This window comes from Vipera ursinii (genome assembly GCF_947247035.1).
Source record: "Vipera ursinii genome assembly, chromosome: 10".
In the NCBI taxonomy this organism is placed as follows: Eukaryota; Metazoa; Chordata; class Lepidosauria; order Squamata; family Viperidae; genus Vipera; species Vipera ursinii.
In genome coordinates, this window is record NC_139520.1 from 1,465,873 (window position 1) to 1,479,086 (window position 13,214).

Sequence of the window (13,214 nt, forward strand, 5' to 3'; positions counted from 1 at the left end):
GTCAGTAAAGGTTTACATTCATAGTTCAAGCAGGCCAGTTATGACACCCAGAAGTTCTCTTTACAGCTGAGTTTCTCATTCAAAAGAGTTTTATCTGAAGTTGGGGTTTCAAGCCAAGTCTCTTTTAGGCAATAACAAGTTGTAATACCAAACTTCATCACAAGATGTCATCAATGCTGTTTAAAACTTTTTAAGTCCCCCCCCCCGTTTTTATAATATTTTCTCAAAGTTTCTTTCTTTTCTTTTTAGATAAAAGTCAGCGTATCCAGTAGAAATAGGAAAACTTTTTAAATACTTTTTTATTTTATTACAGTCAAAGGCCACACATAAATCAATCATCCAAATAAAACAAAACTAAACAGAACCATCACAAGAGGACATAGCAATACATCACAATCCATGATGCAATCAATGGGCGACCAAGGTCTGGCTAGTTTTACAGGCAGTATATCAAAAACAAGCTATTTTCAAAAAACTGAATCATACTGACCTGACAATACTGACCTGACAATAAAAATACAATAGGTATAGTCTAAAACTGGATAAAACACCAGATGAGTCTGAAGTGGCAGATTGAGGCATTGGTGCTGCTCGAAAGTCCCTCCACGTAACCCAGACCGATCACCGGCCAGAAAATCGGGGAAGTCCCCAGCCAAGCTACGAGAACCCACCATGAAGGCAACAGAGGCTATAGAGTCCCCACCATCTGCCACGCGTGGGCAGGGAACTCAGGCCTACACCACAGGGGTGGCAGATACCTCAGACAACAACTCAGAAGGTGAACCCCTGGTAAGTGGACCCATCATGCCCATCCTCAAGACAGTGACTATATTAGCTCCCTCCATGCCCGAAGCTGTCAAAGTAAAAGCCTTAATAGACTCTGGCTGCACCCGCTGCCTCATTAGACCAACGCTACTGGGGAACTTGGGCATCCCGATGAGGAGGCTGAGACAGCCGATCTCATTTGTTATGCCCCTGTCATGGACCGATCATCATCTGCGGCTGGTCTTCCGTTTTGCCACTCCCCACCGTGGGTGTGTTGAGCCAACTAGATGGTTCTGCCCCAGGCGCTTAATGGACCCTGAAAGGTTCCAGGCAGCGCTGGGGTCCCCACCTGCCTCCTTTGCTCACAGCTCGGCGGATGCCTTAGTGGAAGCCTGGGAAAGGGCAGCCATGGAGGCACTTGACCTAGTTGTACCCTTGTGGCCCCTGACCCGGTGCAGATCCCAGCCAGCTCCATGGTTTTCACGGAGCTCTGGGAGATGAAGCGTTGGAGACGGGGCCTAGACAGCCGTTGGAGGTCCAGCTGATCCGAATCCAACTGATTGCGACTAAGAACCTGTATTAGGTCTTATCTCGCAGCGATAAGGGTGGCGAGGTCTAACCACTTCGCTACCCTTATCGCGTCCGCAGATAATCGCCCGGCCGCCCTGTTTAGGGTGACCCGCTCCCTCCTTAATCAGGAGGTGAGAGGGAGGAACCCTTGCAGGGTTGTGCCAAGGAGTTTAGTCAACATCTGTCGGACAAAATCGCTCGGATTTGGACCGGTTTGGACTCCGACTGGGCAGAGTCTGACGATTGGGACACGGGTGGTCTTGTCAATGTTATCTGGGATGAGTTTGATCCTGTGACACTGGAGGAAGTGGACAGGATTATGGGGAGGCTGAGCTCCACCACATGTTTATTGGATCCGTGCCCTTCCTGGCTGGTTTATGCGGCTCGGGAGGGGACACGGAGCTGGTTCCAGGCGGTTATATCTGCATCTTTGAGTGAGGGTAGTTTCCCCGCCGCCTTGAAGGAGGCGATGGTGAGACCTCTCCTCAAGAAGCCTGCCTTGGACCCAGCTGTGTTAAATAACTTTCGTCCGGTCTCCAACCTTCGCTTTCTTGCGAAGGTTATTGAGAGTGTGGTGGCACATCAGCTCCCTCTGATTCTGGATGAAGCGGATTATCTAGACCCGTACCAATCGGGCTTCAGGCCCGGGTACAGCACGGAGATGGCATTGGTCGCTCTGGTGAATGATCTCTGGAGGGCCCGGGACAGGGGATATTCCTCTGTCCTAGTCCTATTAGACCTCTCAGCAGCTTTCGATACCATCGACCATGGTATCTTGCTGCGGCGTCTCAGGGGATTGGGAGTGGGAGGCACGGTTTTTCAGTGGTTCTCCTCCTATCTCCTGGGACGTTCGCAGTCGGTGTTGGCAGGGGGGCAGAGGTCGACCTCGAGGCCTCTCGCTTGTGGAGTCCCTCAGGGGTCGGTCCTCTCACCTCTCCTGTTCAGCATCTACATGAAACCGCTGGGTGAGATCATTCGTGGTTTTGGAGTTGGGTATCATCAGTATGCTGATGATAGCCAGCTTTTTATTTCGACCCCAAACCACCCCAGTGATGCCCTCGACGTGATGTCCCACTGCCTGGAGGCGGTTCGGGTCTGGATGGGGAGGAACAGGCTTCGACTCAACCCTGACAAGACTGAGTGGCTGTGCATACCAGCATCTCGGGATATTCAGGATATCCCATCTCTTTCTATGGGGGGTGAGTTATTACCCCCCGTAGATAGGGCTCACAACTTGGGAGTCCTCCTAGATTCGCAGCTTTCACTGCAGCTTCTTGAAAAGAGAACAACAGTCGCCCTTAAGGCCAAAACTCCCCCCTCCACCACCACCTCCATTCATGGTTGAAGGAGAACAACACTTTGAGATAAAAGAAAACTTAGATTCTAGGAAATATCATGGGGCAACTCAATACCTAGTAGCCTGGAAACACCTTCCCTCCTCACAAAATGAGTGGGTCCATAAATGTCACATCAGAGCACCCTAACTGCTAAATAAGTTTCATACAGAATATCCCAACAAGCCAGACTAACCTCTATACCTGTTTTGTTTTCTCTACAGGTGGATCTCTCCTATTTTTAAGGGTAGGCAGGATAATAATAATAATAATAATAATAAAATAATAATAATAATAATAATAATAATAATAATAATAATAATAATAATAATAATAATAATAATAATAATAATAATAAGTTGGAAGGGACCTTGGAGGTCATCTAGTCCAACCCCCTGCTAAGGCAGGAAACCCTATACCATTTCAGACAAATGGCTGTCCAGTCTCTTCTTAAAAACTTCCAGTGTTGGAGCATTCACCACTTCTGGAGGCAGGTTGTTCCACTGGTTAATTGTTCTAACTGTCAGGAAGTTTCTCCTTAGTTCTAGGTTGCTTCTCTCCTTGACTAGTTTCCATCCATTGCTTCTTGTCCTGCTTTCAGGTGCTTTGGAGAATAGCTTGGCTCCCTCTTCTTTGTGGCAGCCCCTGAGATATTGGAACACTGCTATCATGTCACCCCTCACCCTTCTCTTCATTAAACTACACATACCCAATTCCAGCAACCGTTCCCTATATGTTTTAGCCTCCAGTCCCCCAATCATCTTTGTTGCTCTTCTCTGTACTCTTTCTAGAGTCTCGACATCTTTTTTACATCATGGTGACCAAAACTGGATGCAGTATTCCAGGTGTGGCCTTACCAAGGCATTGTAAAGTGGTATTAGCACTTCACGTGATCTTGATTCTATCCCTCTGTTAATGCAGCCTAGCACTGTGTTGGCTTTTTTGGCAGCTGCAGCACACTGCTGGCTCATATTTAAGTGATTGTCCACTAGGACTCCGAGATCCCTCTCACAGTTACTACTATCAAGCAAGGTACCACCTATACTATACCTGTGCATTTGATTTTTCCTGCCTAAATGCAGAACCTTACTTTTTTCACAATTGAATTTCATTTTGTTAGATAGTGCCCAGTGTTCGAATCTGTCCAGATCCTTCTGTATCTTAAGCCTGTCTTCTGGAGTAATGGCTATTCCTGCCAGCTTGGTGTCATTTGCAAATTTGATGAGTTCCCCATCTATCCCCTCATCCAAATCATTGATGAAGATGTTGAAGAGCACTGGGCCCAGAACAGAGTCCTGGGGCACCCCACTACATACTTCCTTCCATGTAGATGCAGTTCCATTGAGGACCACACGCTGAGTACGGCGTGTCAAAAACCATTCCTATTTTTTTTCATTTCTATTTCGTTCCACCTTTTCCTGGGTTTTGCCATACTTCCAAGGGGGAGGGGGGATGTGCCTGCAGGGCTATTACTTTCACTTCCTTTATTCGCTACAGTGTAATCCTTTATTTTGCTTATTGGGTCTGTATCCTGTTTCCTGCATTATCTCTCTCTCTGAACTCTATCTCTTAAACTGTCAGTTAAGAACAAAGGAGGAAATAAGGAATGTAAGCTCAGTGCCTGGTTGGTTTCTGGGAGGCTTCTCCTGGACTGTTCGGAGAGACTACCATCTCTCCTAAGTCCCTGGGATTTCCTTCCTTCATTCCACCCCTTCAGGGTGGGTTCTGGTCCCTTAGGGTCCCCAACAAAAAGAAATTTCAGCCGAAGGATTCGGCATTCCGAATCTTCCAACTGCTCCGCTGAAAAAACCGGGGACTGGTTTTCATCACATTCAACAGCTACTTGGCATCTGAGGGACAAAGGGACGCTAGATCTGGCTTTCCCATTTCTTAAATATTTCATTAATTTTTAAGTTGAAGAGAAGCTTCAAAGCTAAGTATTTGTGTGTAGCAAAAATCTGAAAATTCTAGGTTCATTAGTTCACCAGTTCATTTGAAGGGGAAATTAGAGTCAGATGTTTCAATCCATAGGTTCCTAATCAGGTGTGAGTGTGTGTGTGTGTGTGTGTGTGTGTTTGTGTGTGTGTGTGTGGGTCCTTCCTTCTTTAAAGCACAAAAATATGGGTCAATAATATAGTGATGTGGAAGTGGGTCATGGCTGCAACAAAGGGCATTTCTTTCAGAGACTTGTTTTTTCTCAGACAAGTTGCAAAATAAGAAAAGCCCTAATAAATGCTTTTCCTGCCTGTCAGCAAGGAAGAATAAACCTTTTCTTGTACTCGTCCTTCTAGCTTTGTTCCTCCCCTCCACACTTTTTTTCCAAGGCACAGAGGGGCAGCCGGCCCTCACTCTGGGCACCCGGCTGAGCACCGAGGCTTTGGCCAAGCACACCTCGAATGGCAGCCAGCAAAGCTCTGAGTCCAAGACAGGGCCCCTCTCCAACGTCTCCCGGGGCTACCGAGGAAGCACCGCCACAGCCAAAGGCAAGCCGGAAAGCCACCTGTCCCTGAAGCAGCAGCAGCAACAACCGCCGCCGCCGCCTCAACAGTCAGATCAGCCAGGATCCCAGGTGAAAATCCATGGGCAAATAGTCCTCATTTGACCATAATTGGACCAGCAACCTCTGTCGAGAACTGGCACAGTACTTAAGTGAATCTCGGGGCTTATTGAGTGTAACATCCAGTGACTGCACCTTAACTCTTCCTGCCAGCTTTTCTACTGACTTCACTTCTCCAAAGGTTGCAACTGGGGCTCACGTAGCTATGAGGCACTGTTGCAAATGAGCCCCAGTTGCCATATGCCCCAAGCACAATCAAGTGAATGCAGATATGCTGCACCTGCAACAAGTCTGAATGCTGGTCATAAGTCTCCTTCAGCATCATTGTAACCTCAAATGGTCATTGAACGAGTAGTCAGTAAGCAAGGGCCAACTGTAAGACAGTTCACTAACTGAGTAGTAAAATATCTGCAAATACCAGCTCTCAGTGGAAGCCACATCATCTTTTCCCCCCCCATTTGAAATGGATAATGAGGTGCTTAACAATTAAACTGCTGCTTGACAGTCTGCATGACATCTAAATACCAACAATTAGTTTGTAGAGATTTTCTTTAATTGATCTATCAGGTGATTGGATCATTTCCTGGTTTAGTTTTTCTAAATTCCTTTTGACTCCTTACTATATCTAACATATAACATCTGCCAGTGAGAGGTACTTGTATTAATAAAGGAGAATATTTGTAGCTCAGGGTTGACACAAGGGTTCCTTGATGCTCTTTGAGCTTGCTTGTTTTCTTGCAGACAATACTGTCTCCATCTGTGACCTACTTCTTTATTCCTTTCTTTTGGGGTCTTGCTGAAATATTGCTCTTCTGTAATCAAAACAGAAAGAGTAATTAATCTTTCCATTAAGATAGCATATTGTAACATATGACAAAACAGGTAATACAGCACAGTAAAATATTTAATTGTTAATTACAAAAAGTGAATTTCTAAACTTTTTAGCACTAATTCCTAACTGATCTGTTAATTTTCTAACTGCCTTCCCAGGTGCCTTCCAGCCCTATTCCCAGTGCTCCGCTCCAGCGACGCCTGAGTGTCAGTGCCAGTGGGGTTGGGGATTATGGTCTGATGAGTTGCGTCCTTCCAGATGATCTATTGGTGGAGATTCTTTCAGAGAGGATGCAGGTAATTGTAGCCAGAAGGAGAAACCAAGGGAGTGTCAGGCACAATAGCTCATAGCAATATTTATAAATTACCAATTGAGCTTTTTGAAATTGTGGGTGCTCCATCACTGGAGATTTTTAAGAAGAGGCTAGACAGTCACTTGTCTGAGATGGTATAGGTCCTTCTGTTTGAGCAGGGGGCTGGACTAGAAGACCTCCAAGGTTCCTCCCAGATTCTATTCTATTCTATTCTATTCTATTCTATTCTATTCTATTCTATTCTATTCTATTCTATTCTATTCTATTCTATTCTATTCCTTTTTCAGTTTCTTGGGTGGAGCTTTATTTATTTATTTATTATAAAAACATTTCCTATTTCATTGCTTTGCTTTACTTAAAGGCTAGTTGGTGCATAGTTGGAACATAGAACATAAAATAATAGGATTGGAAGAGATCCTGGAGGATTTCTAGTCCCTGGCTGAAAGAGGAGATCCTATACCATTTCAGAGAAGTGATTGTCCAACCTCTTCTTGAAAATTTCCAGTGATGGAGCACCCACAACTTTTGAAAGTGAGCCATTCCACTGATTAGTTGTTCTCTCTGTCAGGAAATTTCTACCTAGTTCAAGGTTGGATCTCTGTTTAACAATTTTCCACTCATTACTTCTAGTTCTACCTGCAGGTGCTTTGGAGAATAAGTCAACCCCCTCTTCTCAGTGACAACCCCTCAAGTATTGCAAGATTGGAAATGCCAGAGTTCATGAGACTCTCAGGAAGACCCTGAACAACAATAGTATACATAGCAGATTGCAAGGAAAAAAACACTATTGTCCAAAAAAAAAACATTGCTGCCCATCTATATTTTGTGAAAAACAATGCAATAAGCTAGAGGGCTATTGAAATAATGTTCTGAGGACAGATAAAACCAGAATAGATCATTTTTGACTTGAATGAAAAGCAGCATGGTTTGGCAAAAGAGGAATGTGCCTCTGGACCAGGACAGCTTCCCATCTTTGATGAAACCAAGAATTCTGGATTGTATGACAAATTCTACAGGGAATTGCCAGGGTATCTGTTCATGAACTGGAGCTCAAGAGAAAGTCATACAGCAAGAGAACAACTCAAAACATACCAGCTGTATGACCAAAGAATGATCAAAGCAGGAGGAAGTCATGTTTTAGAATGGCCAAGTCCAAGGCCTGAGCATAACCCTTTAGAAATGTGGTGGAAGGACCTGGAGTGAGTAGTTTGTGTGAGGAAGTCCACCAACTTTCCTGAGTTGCAGCTGCAGGATTTGCAATGGAAGACAGGGTGAATTTTCCCTAAAAGCCTAGGGAGTTTTAATTCTACTGTGACAGGGTTGATGATCTTTACGATGCAGAAAGACCCCAAGAATTTTGGTCCTAATTTCTTGCTGGGTGATTTGAGGAGTAAATATTTAGTCGACAGATAAACCTTTCCCCCAACTTGGAATGTTCTTTGGGGAGCCCTCTTTTTATCAGCCTGTTTTTTATAAGTCTCAGAAGTCTTCTTTAATGCCATTTTTGTGTTTCTCCAAACTTCTTCCCACCCCCTCACCCATTGATCAAGTGTCTGGGTAGCGGAGGACACCTGAGGGTAGTCAGGCATTAGGCTGAACTCTTTTCCTATGGCTACTCTGAAAGGCGTGTAGCCAGTGTTGCTGGGAACAGAATTATTGTAAGCCACCTTGGCGAAAGGGAGGAGGTCAGTTCAGTTTGTCTGTTGGTAGGAAACATAACATCTGAGATATTGCTCCACCATTTTGATAGCAGATTCTGCAGCCCCATTGGTGGCCAGATGAAAAGCAGATGATAAGCCTTGAGATGATCCAATTAATTTAAGAAAACTCTTCCAAAATTTCTCTGTGAACTGCACTCCTCTATCCGAAATTATTTGCTTAGGGGCACCATGCAGCCGGTAGATATTTTTCAGGAACAATTTAGTTAGTCGTTGGGCAGATGGGAGTCCTTTGCAGGCGATGAAATGAGCCTGCTGCAAGAACAGGTCCAGATGACAGTATTTCCTCTACTTTTGGGTAGGTCTACAATAAAGTCCATAGCTATTTCTTCCCATGGTTGAGAAGAGTCTGCCACCGGCTACAGTAACCCAGGGGTTTTCCCTGGAATTCTTTTCATGGTGGCACATACGGCACAACTCCTGACATAGTTTTCCACATCTCATTTTAGCTCCGGCCACCAAAATTGATGGCGGATGAGGTGTAGAGTTTTTAAATATTCTAAGTGTCCAGCCTGTTTTACATCATGGCTGTGTTTGAGAGCATTGAGACGGAGGCCTTCGGGCAGATACAGTTCCCCCCGCCCTTGTATGCCAAACCATCCCTGCATGTTAAGGAGGTTTGATTATCTTTGAACCATTGATTGGTGAGGAGCTCTCATTTTATTTTCTTCGCTCCTGGATTGTCAGGATTAGGGGTTCTGTGAGGTGTGAGTTGTGCCGCAGGTTGTGAATTGGGGATAATTGCCTCATTGACCTCTTTGTGTTTGCTTTTGTACTGGGGCAATCCGGACAGCACATCAGCTAAGAAGTTTTTCCCACCCAGTATGTACTTTAAAATGAAGTTGAAACGATTAAAGTACTGTGCCCACCGCACTTGTTTTGGGAACAATTTTCAGGGGGTCTTCAGTGCCTCTAGGTTTTTGTGATCTGTCCATACTTCAAATGGTACCTTGCTCCCCTCTAAATACTGTTGCCAGTTTAACAGGCTCCACATAATGGCGAATACCTCCTTCTCCCAGATTGGCCATCTTCTCTTGCTTTCAGTGAATTTTTTGGAGGTGTAGGCACAGGGTTGTAGGACTCCACTTTTGTTCTTTTACAGTAATACAGCTCTGACTGCAATGTCACTGGCGTCAGCTTGGATTACGAAGGGCTCTCCTGGGCATGGGTTCAGCAGTAAATAGTCTTTTTAAATTCTCAAAAGCAGTTTGACAGCTCATCATCCAAACAAGTGGTTGGCCTGATCATGGCTTCCCTCCTCCTTTGCCTGTTTTGAGTAGTTCTGTAAGGGGTAGGGCAATCTCGGCAAAGGAGGGGATGAATTGGCGATAAAAAATAGCAAAACCTAAAAAGCTCTGAAGTTGTTTGCAAGTCTTTGGGGGCTGCCATTCAATTATAGTTCTCACTTTGGCTGGGTCCATTTCTACGCCCTCATTGGAAATTCTGTAGCCAATGAGGCCGTAGAATCGGGTCTGGTGAAATTCACATTTCGACAATTTGGCATAAAGCTTGGCCTTCAATAGTTTCTTTAACACTTCTCTCACTAGCTTTATATGATCAGTCATATTTGTGCTGTATATCAAGATGTCATCAAGATACACCAGAACCCCTTTGTATAAGTGATCATGTAGGACCTCATTAATCAGCTGCATGAATAGGGATAGCATGAATAGCTGTTGATCCCATCCTGACTGCTGATGTATGCCCAGGGGTTGCACATTCATGGCCTGTGGCCACGCCCACTGCTGCTGTAGGCCCCTCAATGATTTTGGATGGCTAGGGATTGCTGCTGGATCTCCCTGATTTGTGGACCCCTCAGCGGTTGCTGTACATTCAGGGGCAGTGACCAATCTTGCTGTGGTCGTCCTCCCACCAGCTGTTGATCTCCAGGCTTCTGCACCACCCCAAGCTGTTGCAAGTTCTCTATTAGCTGTGGCAAGCTCAGAGGTTGTTGGCCTTCCACTTGCGGGGGTTCCCAAACCTCCCATTGCTGCAGGGGCCCCAGGGTGGGGTTCACTGTCTCTGTAGGGCTGGATGGCCTGGCAGGGGATTCCTGGGGCTGGAGGGCTGTTTGGTCTGCAGACAGGATTTTCCACTCACCCAAATTCTCAGTGGCAGATGATCTGGTAGCTCTCCACCATTCTGCTTTTGAAGTCTTTGAGAGCAGCAAGGCAGTCTCGAGGAGTGGTTCCAGCCTGATGACCAGATAAGCTCTCCTAACTGCTTGGGTCCCACCTCCAACTGGGAGTCCTGCAAAAACTCATCTTCCCATAGCATGCTATCTGTTGCTTCCTCCTCTGGGGTGTCAGTAGCTGCTAGGTCACCGTCTTCGAGCAGTTTCTCTTTTCCCATGATGGAGTTTTTCCCCTGAATCTTTGCCAGCTTCTCTCAAGGCTAGAGACAGCAGCTTGAGCTCAGGACTCCAGGTTGTTTGAAAAGAAAGTAGATTTTGGCATGATGTCATGGTTCTGACTAATGAAACACTTCAAAGAATCTTCAGGCATTGTTTATTCTAAAAAGTCTATAATAAGAAGAACAAAGCATCGGCACAGCATGGATGGATCCCAAAATCTGAATTCCCCTCCCTTCAGCACCTAATATCTGGCACAGCTCCCTCCTCCAAATTAGCAGTCATAAATCACATTCTCCAATCAGTTTACAAGGCAAAGCTTCACTTCCGTTCTATAATGCACTGTTTCTTATCTTATTAAAAAGAACCGGGGTAGCATTCTCCTCCCCCCAGCTTCATCTAATTCTAAGAGCAAAAAAATTTAAAGGAAAAGGCTGCTTCTTATATTGTCAGAGCAAAAACATCCAATGTTTGCAGCATTGACAGAGTGCAGAGAAGAGCAACAAAGATGATTAGTGGGCTGGAGACCAAAACATATGAAGAATGGTTACAAAATTGGGTATATCTAGTTTAATGAAGAGAAGGACTAGGGGTGACATGATAGCAGTGTTCCAATATGTCAGGGGTTGCCACAAAGAAGAGAGAAGTCAACCTATTCTACAAAACACCAGAAGACAGGAAAAGAAGCAACAGATGGAAGACAGGAAAAGAAGCAACAGATGGAAACTAATCAAAGTTACCCAGAACTAAGCAGAAATTTCCTGACAGTGAGAACAATTAATCAGTGGAACGCCTTCAGAAGTTGTGGTGCTCCATCATTGGAGATTTTTAAGAAGAGATTGGACAGATGTTTGTCCAGAATGGTATAGGGTCTCCTGTTATGGGTGGAGGGTTGGACTAGAAGACCTCCAAGGTTCCTTCCAACCCTATTATTACATGTTATATGTTCTATATTATATGAGTATAGAATAAAGCAGTAGTTAAATAGGCTTATTATTGGGTATCTGCAAGAAATGATGGCATAAACAGACATATGTTGGATTCGTTCAGAAGGGCAGTTGCCATCTGGGTTTCTACTGCAAAGTGAGATATTTCCCTTTATTGGAAAAGATACCAAAACTTAACAAATGAGATACCACTAGAAGGCTCCTACTTTCTGCAAACAGGAAGAAAATGGTATAGGTTTTTAAGAAAAGACTGGACAGTCATTAGTCTGAAATGACATCAGGTCTGCTACTTGAGCAGGGGTTAGACTAGAAGATCTCCAAAGTTCCTTTCAACTCTGTTATAATTATTGCTAGAAAGGCTTGAGCAAGTTGTGAATCCCCACAGAAGATGACATCATTAGGAGCATGAGACTCTGTGTCACAAGACCTATAGCAGATTCCAGTCAACTGTTCTGTGCTGCAGAAGTAGTTTTTTTGAATGCCAAAATCATACCAAGGGTTGAGTCCTAAAAGACAGGAGTCTCCAACCGTGACAACTGTATATGACATGTGGACTTCAACTGCCAGAATTCTTCAGCCAGCATCACTGGCTGAGTAATTATGGGAGTTGAAGTCCACAAGTCTCAAGTTGTCAAACTTGGAAACCCCTGCTGCAAGATACTAACATTGCTGAAATTTCTAGATCACTCAAAAGCAATGCATTTGCTTTGGTTTCTTAATCTTTTCTTTATGGACTTGAGAAAAATGGGCATTCTTATTGGAAACCAGCAAATCTCTGCTTCCTTGCATTTCTGGAGTACTCTAATAAGTTGACTTTGGCTGCCATTGAAATCCATGCCTTTCATTTGCATTAGAGGGATGTGTGCACAGCACTGCTTACTGGCCTAAATGTGGTTTGATTCCATTTTTGGACAGCTGAGTGATTGCTATCGTGGCATGGTGTTCGATGGGTTGGAAACTATGTTTGCCCGCAGCATGGTGTCAGCACTCCACTGCCTGCTCAAAGCGATCAACAACCGGCGGTATATCTATTTTGTGAACCTCTTCCAAGATTTTGCTGCTATGAAAGCTAGAGAGATAAGCAAGCAAGAGCAGGAAGGTAAGAATGATGTGTTTTTTTGTGGGCTCATCCAATAGTTATTTTTTGTGTGTCTTATTCCTAGTTATATTCTATGGAATCAGGCGATGGAATTTGTGGTTGTCAGGTCTGAGTTCCTTCTTCCCTTCCCTTGCCTTTCTCACCCCATCTTTTTGCAAGAACTGTAATGGCACGGGAACTCAGGCATTGCCATCATTAATGGATGGAGCCCCAGTTTGCAGACTGAGTGATGCCCTCTCCGTGATGTCCCGGTGCCTGGAGGCGGTTCAGGTCTGGATGGGGAGAAACAGGCTTCGTCTCAATCCCGCCAAGACTGAGTGGCTGTGCATATCGGCGTCTCGGGTTAACCAAGTTATTCCACCTCTAATGATGGGGGTTGAGGTGTTACCCCCCGTTGATAGGGCTCGCAACTTGGGCGTCCTCCTGGATTCACGGCTCAATTTTGAAGATCACATAGGAGCCGTGACCAGGGGGGCTTTTGCACAGGTTCGCCTGGTGCACCAGTTGCGTCCCTATCTGGACCGAGACGCCCTACGCACAGTCACTCATGCGCTTGTGACCTCCCGTTTGGACTACTGTAACGCTCTCTACATGGGGCTGCCCTTGAAGACCACTCGGAGGCTTCAACTGGTGCAGAATGCGGCTGCGCGAGTTGTAATGGGGGTTTCCCGATACTCCCATGTAACACCTCTACTCCGCGAGCTGCATTGGCTTCCGGTTGCCCTCCGG

The 13,214-nt window shown here is 45.2% G+C and overlaps 1 protein-coding gene across 1 annotated transcript in view; it reads left to right on the forward strand.

Annotated features, from left to right (window-relative positions):
* Positions 1-13,214, forward strand: part of HYDIN (HYDIN axonemal central pair apparatus protein) — a 358,209-nt gene that overhangs the window by 205,648 nt on the left and 139,347 nt on the right. Inside the window, exons 41-43 of the mRNA XM_083370240.1 lie at positions 4,994-5,238; positions 6,217-6,354; positions 12,302-12,485. Coding sequence (XP_083226366.1) covers positions 4,994-5,238; positions 6,217-6,354; positions 12,302-12,485 — 567 coding nt within the window. The remainder of the gene's footprint in view (positions 1-4,993; positions 5,239-6,216; positions 6,355-12,301; positions 12,486-13,214) is intronic.